Source organism: Puntigrus tetrazona, chromosome 6, assembly GCF_018831695.1.
Source record: "Puntigrus tetrazona isolate hp1 chromosome 6, ASM1883169v1, whole genome shotgun sequence".
Taxonomy (NCBI): domain Eukaryota; kingdom Metazoa; phylum Chordata; class Actinopteri; order Cypriniformes; family Cyprinidae; genus Puntigrus; species Puntigrus tetrazona.
The window spans coordinates 14,990,099-15,009,207 of NC_056704.1; the positions used below are offsets into that span (position 1 = coordinate 14,990,099).

The 19,109-nt window shown below is 37.0% G+C and overlaps 1 protein-coding gene across 5 annotated transcripts in view; it reads left to right on the top strand.

Moving 5' to 3' along the window:
* kank4 (KN motif and ankyrin repeat domains 4) overlaps positions 1-17,971 on the top strand; it is a 43,158-nt gene extending 25,187 nt beyond the window's left edge. For 4 of the 5 annotated variants that reach the window (XM_043241922.1, XM_043241924.1, XM_043241923.1 and 1 more), the window contains 9 exons: positions 5,203-5,270; positions 5,529-7,922; positions 9,424-9,517; positions 11,857-12,081; positions 13,821-13,905; positions 13,995-14,214; positions 14,524-14,666; positions 14,899-15,099; positions 16,019-17,971. In XM_043241922.1, coding sequence (XP_043097857.1) covers positions 5,255-5,270; positions 5,529-7,922; positions 9,424-9,517; positions 11,857-12,081; positions 13,821-13,905; positions 13,995-14,214; positions 14,524-14,666; positions 14,899-15,099; positions 16,019-16,132 — 3,492 coding nt within the window. In that variant the 5' untranslated portion in view covers positions 5,203-5,254 and the 3' untranslated portion in view covers positions 16,133-17,971. The remainder of the gene's footprint in view (positions 1-5,202; positions 5,271-5,528; positions 7,923-9,423; positions 9,518-11,856; positions 12,082-13,820; positions 13,906-13,994; positions 14,215-14,523; positions 14,667-14,898; positions 15,100-16,018) is intronic. The other variant, XM_043241926.1, reaches the window with a different exon arrangement.
* Positions 17,972-19,109: the final 1,138 nt, after the last annotated feature.

The window sequence follows — 19,109 nt, forward strand, 5'->3', positions numbered from 1 at the left end:
TTTTTTATTTAAAAAATGGCACTAGCCATTCCAGGAAATGTAATTTCATAATAGCTTTATAGCTTAAAAATACACATTCAAAATTTAAATATTGAATCATACCTTCTGACTACATACTGTAGATTTTTCAACAGTTGTAATAAATAAATTCATCAGCATTCATCAGTCATTTATTGAGATACATTTTGAACTGATATGAGAGCATTTGTATGAGAGCATCTGTGCCGTTCATCACTGGTAAGTTTACAATGAATAGGACAGTAATACGGACACATTTTCTCACTGGTGGTCTAACTTTCATTCCAGCACTGTTCTCTCCAGGCCTCCTCTCATCTCAGTAGGACAGATGTAACGTGTTCTCTGCCTCCTCCAGATGTATGAAGCTTTGCAGAGCCCATTGTGTAGATCTAGAACCTTCAATGATGGAGGGGAAGTGCAACAAGCTTTTGCTTCCTGTCAGACAGCCCACTCGCTATCTGTTTATTGTCATGAGATGGGAGCAGAAAAGCTTGGAACAGAGATGAGCTACTGGGAAAGAAAAGAGTGGGAGATGATCGTGACCATTAGAGAGGAAATCAGAAAACATTTCTGGCGTAAAGACAAATGATTGCGAGAGTGATCCCGATTTATTTTATAGCTCAATAAACATTTTACATATTATACAAAGTATTTATTGTACAAATATAGCTACAAATGAAGTCAAAGTAGAATCCTCTGCAGTGCATCTCAGAGCAAGCACACAACAGTGGTGTTCCGCTGCTGAATGAACAAATAATTGATTCATTGATTCACTGACTCATAAAGACATATACCTATGTACCAAATTGCATAATGTCTGGCGCTTACTACATGTGTATATAATACATATGTCACAATCATTAAAACATTACTTTTCTTCCAGAATAAAAAAATCCTGATAATTTACTCACCCATGCCATGTCCTTTCTTCAGTCGAAAATACGTTTTTTGAGGAAAATGTTTCATTTTCCTGCATATAGTGGATATCAGTAGTGGCCAATGGGTTGAAGGTCCAAACTGCAGTTTCAGTGCAGCTTCAAAGGACTCTACACAGTCCTAGCTGAGGAATAAGTGTCTTATAAAGTGAAAAAATTGGTCACTTAAATAAAAAAATAATAATAATGATAATAAATTACATCAACATAAAGTGAATGCATTCTCTGGAATCTCTGCAGAAGTAGTAGGCCATTCATGGACACTTTGCGTAAATTTCATTTTTGTGAATAGTATGAATTCAGAGTTTCATTTTGTATGCTGTTTTTTTTCTTCACTCTATATATATAGTAAAGAAATAAGCATTTAGATACAGCAAGTGAGTTGTTGCCACCTACTGGTGTAGCCTGTAGATTAACAGCCTGTGTGGATTGTGCAAACAAAAATTGTTTTTTTGTTGGGATTGTACAACCAATCAAATTTGAGTACTGGAACTAATTGTAGAAAATACTATTATATTTAAGTAATAGATAATAAAAAATATATATTATACGGACCTAATAATATGACACCTGCATGCTATACTGTGAATCCTTGCAAATAAAAAAGTAAAGAAAATTAAGTGTTAGTTCTACCAACTTATTTATTCATTTATTCATTTTATTAATGCATTATCATTTTAGTTAGAATTGAGGATAAGTTGTAATAAATTGTTCCCTTGTTTTAATTTAGTTAGACAAGAGAACATATTAGTACATGGCTGTGATTTAACTGAAATGAAAGAACAAATTAACAAGCCGTGGGATTTAATCTTTAATTAGTGGCCAAATCTTTTTTCCCTCCAGCATATTATGTGTGGGGCTCTGATATCCACTTTCAGATGCTCATGTGTATATTTGAGCACATGCTTTGTGAAGTTTGCCAGCATTTTGCAATGCAGCTGTGTCTGTTAGGATCAAAGGAACTTCTTGTCAAAATGCCCATTAATGAAAAAAAAAACCTGTTGGTTTTGTCCGAAATTCCTTAGGTTGTCATCAAATTTGGTGTGAAAATATTGAGTCTGTGCATTCTCAGACCTGACGTTTCAGGGTTATGGTGAGGATCATAAATAACAGGCATGTGGAATATTAACAATCTTTCCCTGCTTGTCCAGCTGGCATGCCTTGAGAATGCCCACAGATGTTGTTTTGTTGGCTGTTCAAGCGGTTTCTGCTGCCTTTGGCTCTGTTTGGTTCGATTTCTTTTCAAGGCTTCAGCACTCCTAATCAGCACTAGATGCTGAGCTTGTAGGGTTGCAGGTGGTTTGTGTTTGTGTGCATTTTGCCCCTACACGGTTACAAAGACAGCAAATGAGATTGATTTCCTTCCCTCACTTCCGCTCCTTCACTGCAATTTGATTAGTTATATTGAATTAAATCTGCTGTGAATAGCTAAATAAACAGTGACTTTCCATTATAGCTCACCAGTGCATGGTCCATTGCGTTATCTGGGAGTTAAAGCAGGATTAAAAGGTCAACCAATTAATTTTATATAATGCATGGGGTATTACAATCAAATTTAATGATTTTTGCTGTAATGGGAAAAAAGTTGATTCCAAACATTTTGCTCACAACAAACTAACTTTCAAAGGAATAGCGTTCTTGAGACAAACTAGAAACATGAAGTCTTGAGATGTACTCACTCAAATAGCCTAATATCACAAATGATAAGTTAAAAGATATTCCTGCAAATGAGGCCAATAGAGGATTGCATGAAAGTCTTCTTATTAAAGTAATTTCTCTCCAGTGGCCATGATTTGCCATCTTTTTTTCTCACGCTCTCCCACTTGCTTCTTCACTTATTCACTCTCTCTCTTTTTCAGTTTCTAATTAAATAGGCAGTGTTGTGTTCTTCGGTTCCATGTGGATAATTGACAAGTGGCTAGGCCTCACTTTACTCCACAATTACAAGTTGCATTCCAGCTCTAGCTAATTAAGACTCCACGACAGACACTGTATTTGAATCGCATTAAACATTTCTTAGACTGGGGATGCCCCTTATCCCCTGCCGTCCCTGCCTTGTTCCTTTCTTCTCTAGGAGGACTTAAGACGATGTACATTTTCCATGCTTGCTGCAGTGTGTCGGATTCTGGGGATTCAGTTGTCAGTCAAGCTCAGACTCCACTATTATGTGGTTGTGCCTTGAAACCTGGGGATAAATGCAGGCTGATTGTACACTAAGGAGTCTAATTAAGATGCTCAATATTTCCTTAATTGCAATTCTAGCACTAACACTTTAACACTTCAGCCTTACGACATCTGAAAATTATTTGGTAACACTTTATTTCGATAATCTACTTTCTGCTAACAGTAAATATCTTTGCAACTACATGTTAACTAGTTAAAACATTAATGTCTGCTTCCTTTTGATGTGTCCACAATATACAACATACTGAGTATGAGAAACTTTGCAAGTATATATCAAATTATTCTACTAAACCTAAATTTAACAGTCTGCTCTGATAGTTCATCTGTCAGATGAACATATGTCAGCATATAACATGCCCTCAAAAACCAGTAAGAAACCTATATGCCAAGAACATTTATGTCCTTCTTAAAAGACGTTTTGTTTGCATATGTATGACAAACCTTTCTCAAGTTTTGTGCTTTTTCTTGATGTCCTAAAACCTTTGTCCTGAAGTGAAACCAGCTGAGAACCATTGATTTATATAGCATTCTTATTCAAACAGACTTACACTAAAAGGTCAGTCCCCCTGAATCTGCATGGGTTTAAATGCCTTGATCAAGGCCAAAACAGTGATTGCTCATGGCTTGGTCTTTGTGGTGACCAAACCAGCAAGCTTCTTATTGCATCCCTGGAGCTTTAACCCAATACTACACAACTCTGTTTCTCTTTCACAGTAGCATCGATTTAAAAAAATTATCCTCTAAAGTAAATGTTTTGTGAACGGAAATCATGAGAGCTAGCTGATTGATGGTCTTATCACCAAATGCTGTGTTGGCACTCTGTTATACCACTAGGCTTCAGAATGCTTAGTGCTTGACTTCTCAACCAAACCATGGCTCAAAGCCCATTTCTAAAAAGCAACGAAGGCATATTTCTACTCTTTGTAGTGCTTAGTGAAATACATATCTCCAATAGGTACAAACAACTTTATCTGAAGGCTCTGTTCTTGATGGTGAAAATATTGCAAATTGGTCAGAAGTGTAGCTTTTTTTTACGGCAGTTTGTACAGATCTGGACACCCAGCAGCCAGTGATCCAGATTTCATGAAACATACAAATAGCAACTTTGAAGAATATCCTTTTCCAAACTGTCCAAATTCCAAGCCTTTGGCTCAGATTACAACACTGAAATGAGTGCCAGATGACACATCTTTGAGTAATCTTCCTCCCATAAGTTCAGTACATAGTTAAGATCTGCAAACATGCCCTGAGGGGTTTGACAATGGTTCTATTAAAGCAAAAGGTTGAAGAAAAGTATCATCTTCGCCAGAGGAAGGTTCACATTTCATGTATAATTTTGCTACATAATTATCTCACGGGCTCTAAATGTGTTGTGTGAAGAAACATCCAACAATATTTCAATTCTGTAAAGTGTACAGTGTATTCATTTAGAAATGGCACAGTAATCATAAACAATAGATTATATCTTTGGTTAAAAACTAAGGATCAAAATACAGTATGGTGATGCTTCAGAATAACAACAATTTGAATGTGTTTTTAGTGACTGCTAAAAAAAAGTATTTGTTCCCATGCTAAATCAAAGACAGCAGTTAGTTTTTTTTTTCTTTTATAGTCAAGTGAGATTGTCTTTTGTCTGCAGTATGTTTTCTTGCCACATTTATGCAAGTTAGGATGACTTTAAGATAGGACAGCGGGAACTTTCGGCAAGTAGATCTGCAGACCTAATGCCTGAGGGTGTATTCAGTTTGCATTAACATGATGTATTTTGATTAGCAGTCTTACGTAAGCCCCTGAAGAATCCTAAATGTAAAATAGTAAAATTGTTTTCCATTGCTTAAATCAACCCCACATTAACTGTGAGCCATCTGGAGTAAATTTAACTGTCACTGTGGTTTTAATAGTGGCGTGGTGTGAACTGGCACGAACAAATAATCTAAAGTAATTTTGCATAGAAAGTAAGTATTATAATTTGTACAGGAACCCACAAATAATTATTGTCACTGATGCTGATGATTAGGTGATTAATAAAAATAATGGTAGATCTGTACATTTGATCTTTCTACAGGTTTCCAGTGTTTACAACAGATTCCACCCATGATACTGCAAAAACAGAAATAATGGACAAGAAAAGTGGTAAGCGCGCCAGACAGTTTGTTGTCATTTCCAGTTTTAAATGTGTAAATATATTCCTTCCACTTGTCTTCATACAAGTGTTGACAGCAAAAAAGTGTTTGCATTTCATGTCTTCCAAATCCTTGAACAGTGATAACACCATCAATAGTTTTGTTGTCTTGACTAATTATGCTCCATATGCTCAATAATACAATGGCTGCTTGAATTTTAATTACAGTGAGAGAATGCAAAATGTGTAATATGTACCTTGTATTTCAGCAAATGGCTTTCCTTCCAAGGCCACAGATAGTGGAGTACAACGTAAACAGCTGCCATATTCTGTAGAGACCCCCTATGGGTTTCACCTGGATCTGGACTTCTTAAAGTATGTAGATGACATAGAGAAAGGGAACACAATCAAGAGGGTGCACATCCAACGCAAGAACAGGGGCCCAAAGTACAGCACACTGCCACGCAACTTCAGTCTACCTGGGCATGGCGCTCGACCTCTAGCCAAAGACACATGGGCCAATACTTCCACTTTAGGGTCCAAACCCAAGTCACGTGTCACTGAAGTCCAGCAGCTTTTTGAATTCCGAGCCAGTGATGCCACTAGTGTTAGCAGTAGCACCAGTGGAAGCTCCCCTGCCAGCCAGTCAAAGATGCCTGGGAGTGCTTACCTCCCCTCACCAAAAATGGCAGAAGAGTCTCGAGTACAGACATCATCTGAGAACGAACAGCCCATGGGTCTTAATGTTAGGCCTCACCTTTTAAGAGCCTCCAGCATGCCTATTAATGTCCCACGTAGGAAAGGTTCAGATTCAACTGATGAGCAGAGTTCCCAATCGCAAAACGGCTCAGCTGAGAAGCTTTTTCGACCAGCAGATGGAGGTGACAGGAGAGGCAGTGTTCCCCAGGACAGGGCCAGCTTGCATCAACAGATCACAGCTGCGCTTAAAAGGGTGCGGGAGTTGGAAGAGCAAGTCAGGACCATCCCTGAGTTGAGGGCTCAAATATGCTCTCTTAGAACAGAGAGGGAAGAACTGCTCCAAAGAATTAAAGAACACAAATCCGAGCAAAAGAGTGCGGTTCATCAAACTAATGTGCAAGACAGTCAAGTTCCTACAGCTGTGAAAAGTGAAAGAAAAGATGCTCCTTCCATTTACACGGATACTGCAGCTGTTTCCAAAATTGTTCAAATAGTTCAGTCCAACAAAACCACAGAACAACAGGAACAAAATCCTGTGGAGCAGGTTATTGTAGAGCAGGCATCTGAAAAAGTAGCTGAAAAGGAAGTGCCAGCTCCAGTGACTGTCCCAGTAATACTCATAGACAAAGCAGAAACTCCAACTGATCCAGATGAAGCAGAGGGACTTTTGCAGGAATCTACACTTCAAGAAGAAGCATCAAAGAGTATTTCAGAGCAAGCAGAAAAGCAGGATAAATCATCAGAGATGTTGTTAGAAGATAAACAGTCAACGCAGTCACAAGGGATTTCAGAATCAGAGGAATCCGTTGCTGCATCTGAATGTGATTCCACTCAAGAAAACACTTCGACTGCTGTGGGAACAAGTGTAATTACAACTGAAGAAATTACAATAGCCCAACCCACAGAACAGAAACTTGTCACTAACCTGGAGTTTGAAGCAAAACTGAAAACTTTGGAAGAGAGTCTAAGCAAGGCCAGTTGTGAATTGGAAAAGACAAATGCCTTACTGAGAGAGCAGATGGATGAGAATCGGCAAAAGGATGAGAGAATACAGGAACTGATTGAACAAGTGAAGGAGCAGAAAGTTCATGTTCCTGTCGAGACAGAGTCAATTTTTGAACCAGTTGTCACATGTGATGCATCAGTCAGTACAGAAAGCAAAAGTGTAGAGGAGAAAGGAATCTCAACAGAGCCTCAACTAGCTGAGGGTCCCAAAAAAATAGACTCTAAATGCTCAAGCACTCAGACAAATTTAGTAGAAGCTAGAGACATTGAAGTATTAGCACAAGTCACTACAGCAGAGAAAACTGTAGGGGTAGAGATTGTCATGTGTGACCAGGCAATGGAGACTGAAGGCCAGGATAATCTAGAGGTTAACAGTGGTCATCAGTTCTCTGAAATGCTAGAGCTGACAGAATCTGAGCAAGAACAAGAGAGTGATATTGTGTCAGATAGTGTGTCAAGTCAGATTATAGATACCAATGTCAGTGAAACTGTTGTGGCAGAGAGTGACACTGAAGAATATGTCATGGTAGAAAGTGCCATGGTTGAGACCATGGGCAGTGAAAATGAAGACCCTAAACCCACAGTCCAAGAGACAGAGTCTAAAGAGAGTCCGGTTGTCGAAAGCACAGTAACAGACAAAGCAAGAGAAGAAGGAATTTCAGGTGTACAAACAGAGCAGGAATCAAGAGAAACACAAGAACAAGAACCCCAACCCCAAAGGGTATCTGAAGCCACAGCTTCTCCTGCTGCAATCGGTCAGGTGGTTAATCGCATACAGGGCCTTCTTAATGAGCAGTGGGCCAGTCTGGGAAGTGGAGGCCAAGATGCAAAAGGAGAGAGCTCTCAGAAACCTCATTCTTCCAAAATAAGCTCAATTCAAAGCCACCTGAGAGGGTCCCTCAGTGCCCTGTCTGCCTTTTACTCACCTGTTCAGAAAGGAGGGGCTGCACGACAATCAGGTAAGATTAAGTCTCAATCTATAATCATGTGCCATCTCAGTATGCTCAATAAACAGAAAACAATGACTGATTTGATTACTGTCAATAGATTTATATAACATTTTTTCAGTGTCTGTCTAGTCATACAAATGTGCATACTACACTGTTAATGGTCCAATTCTTGCTATTAACAAATCTTTAACTATGACTCTTGCCTTAATAAACCCCTTATTTTCTGCTTATTAATAGTTAGTAAAGGATCTAGTTGTTCAGTTTTGGTATTGGTTATGATTAAAAATGTAGACTATGGTCATGCAGAATATAGAATGTATTTTTATGGACGTTTTACATAAACAGCAAATATGTTAATAATAGACATGCTAATAGTTAGTATTGAGAATTGGTCCCTATACTAAAGTGTTACCTAGTTAGTACACTTTACATTTAAGCACTTACAAATACTATTGACATCATGTTGTCCATTGATAACTAGCAAACATTTCAGTTTTGTCTGTTGTACATAAGAAGCTGACCCATACATCTGAATAAACTCTCAGTGAAGGGTTTGGGAGCTAGAATTGACAATCTATTTGTTAAAGTCAACTTAAAAAAATAAGTTCAAATATGCATATTTTTGCCTGATTATGTATGCATATGCGGCACAGAAACCCGTCTGTTGCAGTGCAGTGTCCCAGTGGCATTGCGCATTCATATTGAAGTTGCTTACTGTATGCCAACATCATTTAGGAGATGTGTGTTGACAGTTTAAAAGCATCTGGCTCATATCACAGTGCTTACAAAATGATGCAGTCTCATAAATAATCGCATCCACTGTTATTTGTGCAACCACGGTTAATTATACTCTTTTGTTCTGATTATGTTCTTCTGCAATTCCACTGAATATAGTATATGGTCACTTAAAAGCAACCTGTTTTACTAAATTGAGGCTAATTTTGATCCAGGCTTACCTTGTTGTGTTCTGGGGAATGTGCACAATCTCATGGGACTTTTTTTTTTTATAGTTCCCAGAAAATTTCCAAACTCTCTGATGCCTTGTGTTTTGGTGTAATTGCATCCACTGGCTCCTTTGGTTGTTATACACCTCTGTTCTCTTCAGTAGTCTCAGACAAACAATAGGAAACAAATCTCTAGAAATGCTTTGTACTATTACGATCACAGGACTGATGAAAATTTCTTGTAGTATAGGACCACCATGGTCTCCTTTTATTTATTTTAAAATATAAGTACCTCTGTTACTTTAACAGTTGTTTTGACAGTTTGGTGTGCTACATTATGAATGAGAACATCTGACTTACCCACTCTGTGGAGCACAGCAAGTGTACTGCTCAGCATTTTGTTGTTCAAATTACTTCTGGTAAAGGCATTTCAAGACATTCATATTTTCTAGACTTCTTTATTTTCAGGATGGACAAATGGATAGGATAATAAAGAGTGCTAAGGATAATAAATAGGTGTTAACTGGGCTTACGTTTTCACTTATCTGACCATCTCCTCTATACAGGCCTCAAATCCATCATGAAGAAAAACGATTGTCCTGATAAACAGGGCAACGGGGGAGCAAAGAAGAACTTGAAGTTTGTTGGCGTAAACGGAGGGTATGTTTTCTGCCATATTTATTTGCATGCAGCTAAATAGGTTATATGGATGGTACTGCTTTTCATAAAATCACCTGCCAACTGTGTAAAACTCAGAACTAAACGTCTAATGGGGGACATAAATGAAATTTATGCCATACATTTACTAATTCCCCCAGAATCACAGTTGCTGTTGTTTTTATGTGAAGTGTTGAAGGATGAAACTATTTCATCAGCATCCATAACATCAGATGTCCGACCTCTCTCTTTGCATCCCTTAATCTGTTTCATCCTTCATCACAGTGTGCTGTTAAAAATGGGCCATGAGGTGTCGGCACTGTTTTCTGCGAGAGCTATTGCATGACGACAGAGAACAAAGCCCTGTCCCTCTCCCTCGCTCTCTTGCTGTTTCTCTGTCGGTCTGCCTGTTGCTGTGTGCGCCGGTGAATGATTTGTTTAGCTTGCCAGCAGAGATGGTTCTGTCTCAGCTGTATTTGAGCAGCCTTCAACAATAAGATAATTATCCCGATAGAGTTGATAAAACAGCTTGTCTGCCTGATCAGAAAGGAATAACTAAAATAAGTTGGACTGATCTAATTCTTTAAAAAAAAAAAGACAGCCTACATTTACGATTTATTCATTACTTATTTCTTTTTAAACTTACAGGTTTACAGGTTATTTTAAGGTGTCCTTGTACATTGGGGAATATTAATTAACTTTTAAACAAAATTTTGAATGTTTAAATCTGATTTTATTGTTTTTGATACAAAATTATGTTTTATTATCTCTCCCACTCTCTCTCCCTCAGAGAGGCACAAAAGTTAACATACACTAGCGCTACTTTGACGACTTTATCTGTAACACAACAACTTTTGACAAGCGAGGTAACAATGGTTCTGTTACTGAAGAAAATTAACTTTCACTATTAGCCAAACACTTTTAAGAGATGCACACACTCTCTCTCTCTCTCTCTCTCTCTCTCTCTCTCTCTCTCTCTCTCTCTCACACACACACACTTACAACTCAAGCCTCCGTTAGGTTTAAAAAAAAAATGTTTTTAAAGTGTGGCAACCGTAATATAAGCAGAATAATTGACTTGAATTATTAGAAATATAATGCACAACTGAGGTTCAATGGTCACTGCACGTTATTTTTGTAATAATCAACGGCCCAGAGTCAATTATTCCTTACGCACGTTTATATGGTTATGGTTAAAATTAGGGTTTATGGATACCTTGTATGCAATTATGCATACTTTATTGTTATCACAATAGTAATTACTAAATAGAAAATACATTTACATTAAAAAATATATATTTTTGTACGTATATTTTTTCGCTTGCGTTAGTGTTGTATCATAGATTGCTGGTGCTCATATCAGAGATTTCTGGAATTGGCATTTTGTTATGCTGCAATATGCTGGTTTCTTGAGCAGATGATAATTCACATTTAATTAATACGCATAACTGGTTAACAAAATACAAGTTAGACCCTTATCTGATCTTATACTGGAATATCTATATTGCAAATAATATAAAATGACATACATTTATGACATTTTATTTATACTGCTGTTTTTTAAATAGTATTTGAAAAGACTGAGACTGTGTGGGAGTGTTGGCAGATTTGACTTGTGTCTACGTCTGATAGACTGTGATTATCCTGAGAGAGGCCCTGCACTGCTGTTGTTCGATGACAGCTGGTGATTTCAGAATTTGCACACAGTTTTGACCCAAACCACCATAATATAATTTTGTTTGTGTTATTTAGTGCTGTCAGCCAAGCCCAAATAGCAGTATCAAAACGCTGAATCGCCGCCTTTGGCTGCCCAGCATGTTAATTTTCTGTCCAATTCTTTTATTTATAAGCCGAATGCAAAGCTATTAGACTAATCACATTTGGAAATCTTGATTACTAAGACGATAGCAGAAGAGCATAACACTCAACCAACGCGTACGTCTCTCTGATCTGAAGTACTCAAAAGAGGCCCTCATACTCACCACCCTAATAAATGTAGTCACCTGACCTGAGGAATTATGGGAATGCCATTCCTCTAAAAACATCCATGAAGAGCAGCATTATTCAGACATAACTCCACACATAAGAACCCCTCTGACCCCACAGAGGACCCTCTCATTTGAACAACTTGTATAAACAGAAGAACTTTACATGTCCATTCACAACCAACAAATTACACTTGTTTGGCATTAGCAGCAAGTGTATAGAATATAAATTCAAAAATCCTTATTCATGTATACAAAATAGTTCTGGTGTACCCAAAATAAAATAAAATAAATTGTAATGCTAATGCGGGATACTATCACAAGAACCCCCTTGACTCACGTTATCTGTGTATCCAGCTATGAGACCACCTCCAGTGAGGACTCCAGTGGGGAGGAGGATCAGGAAGAAGTTGAGGAGGTGGATAGCTCGGAGCCTGAGGTGGAGCAGGGAGAGGAGAGTGGAGCGGCCCAGGAGGAGGCTGCTGCTGCTGGGGAGCAAGGTGATGGGGTTCAGGCAGAGGGCTCTGAGGAGCCTGATGCTGCTCAGGCCGCCATGAGTCCCCAGGAGGAGCAGCCTGTCAGGTGAGATAGAGGGCTGTGGTGAAAAAAGGGGCTTGGAGTGACCTTTCTTACTGCGAACAACAAGTAGCTCATACTTAAGTGCTTAGTTGATGGGAGGTATATTAGTCTACATTCAATGGGATCTCTGTCATGGACAAACCTTCAAAGAGCCACAGGACTTTTATTTTGTGCTAGACCCCTTTATCTTTTCAACCTAGTGTGAAAAGCTCATTAGCTCATAATATGAGTTGGCTTAACACATTAAAGTGTGCAGTGACCCTACATGCATGTTTGCCAAGGCAGAAGCCTCTGGTAGGAATCAGACACAATCCTGCCTTTTGTTCTGTCCATCATCTGGCAGGAAAGCACGAGCACTGAGTGACAAGTTTAATATGTCCAGTCCCTGGTCCACTTAAAGGACTGCTTCGCGACAAAAGACTGAACCATTTAAATCTGCATGGCCATATGGGAAAACCGGAGGGTGTGGTCTTCTTTATGAAAATAAATTTAGATTTTTTTATGTTATGGTAAAGTTGGCAGACAAATACATGGCTGATGAGGCTTCATCTGAATGCAGCATACAACAGACACAAAGAATAAAAAGATGTCATGCTGTTTTAAGTTAATATTAATAAACCATATTAGATATTTCTCTGCAATATCCAACCATTAATATCTAATAGTTCCAACCATTAATATCTAATAGTATCAAAAAAGTATTCAAAAGTATTTCTTTCTTTATTTTGGTTGCAAATAATCTCTTATTCAAGCACATGCTGTTCTCTTTAATGTTATATTCGTAAAAGAATCATTTCACAAAAAAGTAATGCACAACTTTATAATAAGAAATGTTTCTTGAGCACCAAAATAGCATATTAGAATCATTTCTGAAGGGTCATGTGACACTGAAGAATAAAGTAAAGGTTGCTGAAAATTCAGCTTTGCCATTAAAGCAATATATTTCAACATTATTTTACAATCCCAGTACACAAGGGTCACATGAAGACACACACGAAGAAACATGTAAAATGATAAACACAATTCATACTAAAGCGACAGAACGTTTCCAGAATCTGCATGTGCAAGAAGTACATGAAGATGTTTGTGTCATTCAAATGAAGATGTTTATACCATTTAAATATTGGTAACAATTTGCTTGAGAGGCCAGTCTAATATGAGTCATTCTCAACTAATGTTACCAAGAATTCAAATTACCAAACTGCATTGTATTTCATATGTATCAAATACAGATATTCTTTTAGGCTCAAGTCTGCAGCCAATCTGTATTTGACATAATTCGTGATTTAACATAATTCATCTAAAGCTGAAAGATTGATGCATGATTTATATATTTATCAACTTTTCATCATCTCTTTTTGGTCTTATAGGCTGCTGAAAAGACACAATGTACTATCTATTTTAGTGCTGTTAAAACGATTCATTGCATTCAGTGATTAATTGCATCCATAATTACAGTTTTTGTTTACATAATATTTGCGTGCTCTATGTATATCTATCATGTATATATAAATATGCAGACATGCATGCGTATATTTAGGAGAAATACATGTTAAATATATTAAATATATGAAAAATAACATGTAAAAATGTTCAAAATATACACTGTGTCTACTTATATAAGCATATGTAATATATACATTTATTACGTAAACAAAAACTTTAGACAGCATTAGTCTATTTATTTCTGAGTTTGATGTGTCCCTGTGATTTAAATTACAGCTAAATCTGTGTCATTGCAGTGAGTTAGTTGATAAGAACTTCATGGATGCTTGCCATTTCCTGAAAGATCGCATGGCCGAGGTTGCGTCCCCAAATAAAGACATGGTAAGAAGCTATGGTAGATTAATGTTGAAAAAATATAGATGTAATTGTAAAGAACTTCAGTGAGCTGACTCTTGACCGCTGAATCTCAGAGGCAGGTTCTGATGGTGTTATATCAGGAGTGGTTCCGTGTGTCCAGTCAGAAGGACTCTCAGACAGAGACGGTCACGATGTACCTGAGGGAGGTGGGCTACCACACCCCCACTCTGCTGCGCTATATAGTAAACCTGGCTGACGGTAATGGAAACATGGCGCTGCATTATAGTGTGTCCCATTCCAACTTCTCTGTGGTCAAGCTGTTACTGGACACAGGTGAGAGACCTGCATGTTCATACCTCAATCAAGATGAAAGAGAAATATCATGCATTTTAATTAGAAGTTCCTTTGTATTTAAAGTAGGAGTAAGACAATGTGTTTTTTTTTTTATATCAAAAATTACTAAGGAATTGTTGAATTGTTGATTATTTGGTTTGGATATATCAATCCATTCAGATTTATAGCATTTATATATATATATATATATATATATATATATATATATATATATATATATATATATATATATATATATATTCAAACTCTTGGATATACCAAAGTTCTCTTTAATTTTATATTCATTAGGACTGTGTGAGGTGGATCACCAGAACAAGGCCGGTTACACTGCTATAATGTTAGCAGCTCTTACTGCGGCAGAGAGCCCTGAGGACATGGAGGTGGCACAGCAGCTATTGAGAATGGGCAAAATTAACGCTCGAGCCAGCCAGGTACACACAGCGAGACACCACAATATCCCTTAGTGTGCAAAAACACACTACTTTGTTACTCTTCTAGGCCTACTGATATCTGTTATACCAGGAAATTACATTCTTAATGGTTTAGTTTGTACAAATTGTATATGAGCGCGGCACTGAGCTGTTATTTAGTACATTGTTTCTGTGGTTTATATGGTATGATGAAGACTGTTTCTATGTAAATAATAATAATTTTTTCTTATAGTCAGGGCAGACAGCACTGATGCTTGCGGTTAGTCATGGCCGGACGATGATGGTCCAGGTTCTTCTGGACTGTGGTGCTGATGTGAACACACAGGACCAGGACGGATCCACTGCTCTGATGTGTGCCTGTGAGCACGGCCACACTGAGATAGCCAAAATACTGCTGGACAGGCCAGACTGTGACACGTCACTCACAGATAAGGTGAGAGAGACACAGCTTTTAATAACACCCCTTTTACGCTGAGGATACTACATTTCCATATTGTTCGTGAAAATAGGAAACTTGTTTAATGAGATACATTCTGACACATTTGGTAATACGTTAAAGGGACTTTCATGAGCCTCGGTGCTTTCACAAAAGAGCCACAGGAAGCTGACAAGCCATTGAAAGGAAATGCAACACTGCCACCCAGTGGTAAAACGTAGTTACTTCGGTAACACTTTATTTTAGGTTCTCTTATGTAGTTGCTTGTTAGCATGCATAGTACTAGAATATTAGCCATTTATTAGTAATAATTAAGCATATATTAATGCCTTATTCTACATGACTTTATTCTACATCTCCAATGCTATGCAATACCTAAACTACACTACTAACGTTTAATAAGCATGTTAGGAATTTGAGGGAAAGGTTTTTTTTTTAATAGTTATTCACTTATTAGTTTTCGTCTTTGTCATTATTTTTATGTGCTACTTAATATGTTTGTGGAAATCACAATACATTTTATTTTAATTTCATTTTTTTTCCCTTTGAAAAAAAGAATGGGTGTTTTTGCCAGTTATGACCGATTCTCATAATCAGTTTAACGATGGAGCCATAACAATGCATCTTTCATTACGTGTTTAATACAGTGGTTCTCAGCCGGCCTGATAAAATAAGTCACAAGTCTGTTCTTATTGGGTTGCAAAGAACTATAACTGTGCGTTTAAGTCAAGAAAAAGCATGCTTGTATTTTTTGCTGTTTGCGCCAAGCTCTGTGTGTCCATTTCGAACATTCACAATACAAACGAAACAAATTAGGGAGATCCCGTCGTGGACAGGATGGAAGATATGCAGTCGTCCTCATAACATGCTTTTTATCCTCATTTCCATTTAATTTCTTTCCCTCTGTCACTAATAGGATGGACACACAGCTCTGTCGGTAGCTGTGAAGGCTTCCCACTCAGACATCGTTGAACTTCTGAAAGCTTGCGCCGATCCAGCCAGGGTTACCGATCCTACAGCTCCGCTCTGAGCTCAAAGGCCTTGTCTTCATGTTCAACTGGTTCTGCCAGAATCATCTTTCTACTGCCTCGAGCTGACCAGGCCAGCAGTCAGTGATAGAGAGACAGCACTTACCAGTAATCCGCAGATTCTCTGTTTGAGAAACGGCCAATGAGAAATGTACTTCCGTACGCCAATCAAAGATGCCATGGAGGGTGGGCTTCCTTAAACTTCCCAGAAGGTCCCCATTTGCCCCGAAGCACAGCTACTGTAGCTATTTAGCAGGCATGGTACATTGTTACATGTTTTGGCCTTCTATTTTCAGGTAACGTGATTATATTTTTGTTAGGCGATCAAGCGTAATCTACGAATGTTATTAAAGAAGTGATCGGATACTCACTATATTTATTTTTTATTGCACTTTTCTGTAATATTTCCCCCTGGATGTATCCAAGGCCTGTCTTATAACCTGATGTGTCTTCCTATATGAGGGTTTTTTGGTCAGGCCCGGTACCGAAGCATTCCTTGCCTTTGCAGGTGGAACACAGAAAGGAGTTTTACAGTCACACTATCGTGTCGCCAGTACGTCTCCCATCTTTAATCCCCAACAAAGCTCAGCACTGAAAAAAGGAAAAAGAAAAAGCAAAAAACTTGAATTCTGATTTACAGTACAAGCCTGTTTTAATTATTTTTTTAAAGAAATAGTTCAACCAACGATGAAAATTTGCTGAGAATGTACTTTTGCATTACATCACTTGCTCACCTCACCTGAAGTGAATGGGTGCCGTCAGAATGAGTGTCCAAACAGATCACAATAATGTAAACCATGTTACCTGTTGTGCAAAGATGGGTGTTTGTAATAAACAAATCCATCATAAAGTTTCTTTAACCTCAAACTAGAGAAAGTTCAACCTGAATCAGGAGATAAATATGCACATTTATGTTTACAAGTGCAAAACAGCTCTAAATTAATAAGTGGATTTTATTTGTGAGGACAACATACAATGAACTTTTTCCACTTGAGGAAGTGTTATTGGGGATTTTGGCGTATTTGCAGAAGCAGTGTTTTAAAGTTAAAATGGCCTGGGTTTGTTTCATGCAGCTTTTAACTGATGGACTGAATTATGCACATCTCTGGATTATTATGTTATTTTTATCGGCTGTTTGAACTCTCTTTCTGACGGCACCCATTCATTGCAGAAGATTCTTTGGTGAGTAAGTATGTAATGCTAAATTTCTGATGTGATTAAGAAACAAATGAATCTACACCTTGGATGGATTGAGGATGAGTACTTTTTCAACAAATCTAATTCTAATCTAAATCTATTTTTGGCTAAATTATTATACCGTTTATCTGAATGGTTTAAAACCTTTTTCTGTCCTACTGTTCTCTTCACCCAAGACAAAAAGAGGTGCGGAATATTTCACATCTTCAGTGACAAATTATTATAACAATCAGTTGTCCTTTGTAATTTATTCACTGTCAAAGTTTACCATGTACTCTAACCTGCTGCAATATTAACTTTACAACTTATCATCCTGCATATTTTATTTTCAATCTCCCCTGCAGACAGAATTAAGCAGCACATAATAATGGACTGGACTGTAGTTGCATTATCTGTACATTGTGCCTGCTTAAAATCAAAACTTCAACAGCTGTGATGAAGAGATATGTTTAACGACAAATCAATAACTCAGCTGGACAAAGCATAAATCTATATATGTATACTGTGTAACAGTATCTTGTGGGAGGTGCTGTGAATTAATACCCTGAAATGTAATGACTATTTATTTCCAATTCTATATTTTTGAGTATATACAAGTATATGCATGGATAAAATATTGACTTAATAAAAACATGCATTTTGTATTTGTCTTTCTGTGTGGTTTACAAAATATCATGTGACCAGTTAGACTAATGGTTGCTAATATTTCTGCTTTTCCCTCACATTAATAAATTCCATCGTGAAATACATTACAGACCCGAACATTTGAATGGTAGCGTATTTTTAAAATCTTACCTTTCCAGGAGGATTTTATGAGAGTCACGTAAACTGAACTTATCTACTGATGCATTTATTCTTGAATTCTTAGTTACAGAAGGTTGAAAGCATCAACAGGAGGTCTATATACATATGTAGATTTGTCATTTACATAAAAATAAATGGAGCCGCATTACATTTAAAATATAAGGCAGCACAGTTTCAATTTTTTCAGCCTTCTACTCAGTGCTTTATTTCGACTACTGCGGTTAGAATAATCTCATTGTGGCTGCTACCGTACTTTTTCTTCGTAACACTTCTTTTTCCTCTTGATGTGGCTCATATTAGGACTCTGCCTCTTCTCTTCATTCATTCACTCAGGTAAAGCAAAATAAGATATTTAATAAATGTCTACATACAGTATGTACGTAAACAATAATAACAATGTGGCAATTGCTTATTCAGTTTATTAAGTCTATTAATATTTCAGTTAAAAGTATAAAAAATATAAAGTATAAAAGTATAAAACTGTTGTTTTATTTGGATAGCTTAATAAATATATATATATATATATATATATATATATATATATATATATATATATATATATATATATATATATATATATATATTATCAATTCTTTTATTATACATACTGTATCATATTATTAATTTCTTATTATCAAATCTTTTTCTAGTAAGTGAAAAAATATTGCTCCCCTCCTGTGAGGATAAAACAATGTAGAATAAGGATGTGGTTATGGAGAAAAAAGAGCTAAAATATAAAACCTATAAAAAATGTAATAGACTCCAGGTTAATAGACCTTTAAAGAATAATGCAAAAATGTGATCAAAATTGTATATTTATGTTCCGGTTTCAAAACGTTGAAAGTGGCTTAACAATTAGCTTCATTGCTAAAAATGAGAATAATAAAAGAAAGAAGAAATTTTGCCTTATTATACAAATGCCCATTAACACATCTGTAACAAAAAACAAGGAGTTTACTAAATAATTTCTCAAACCTC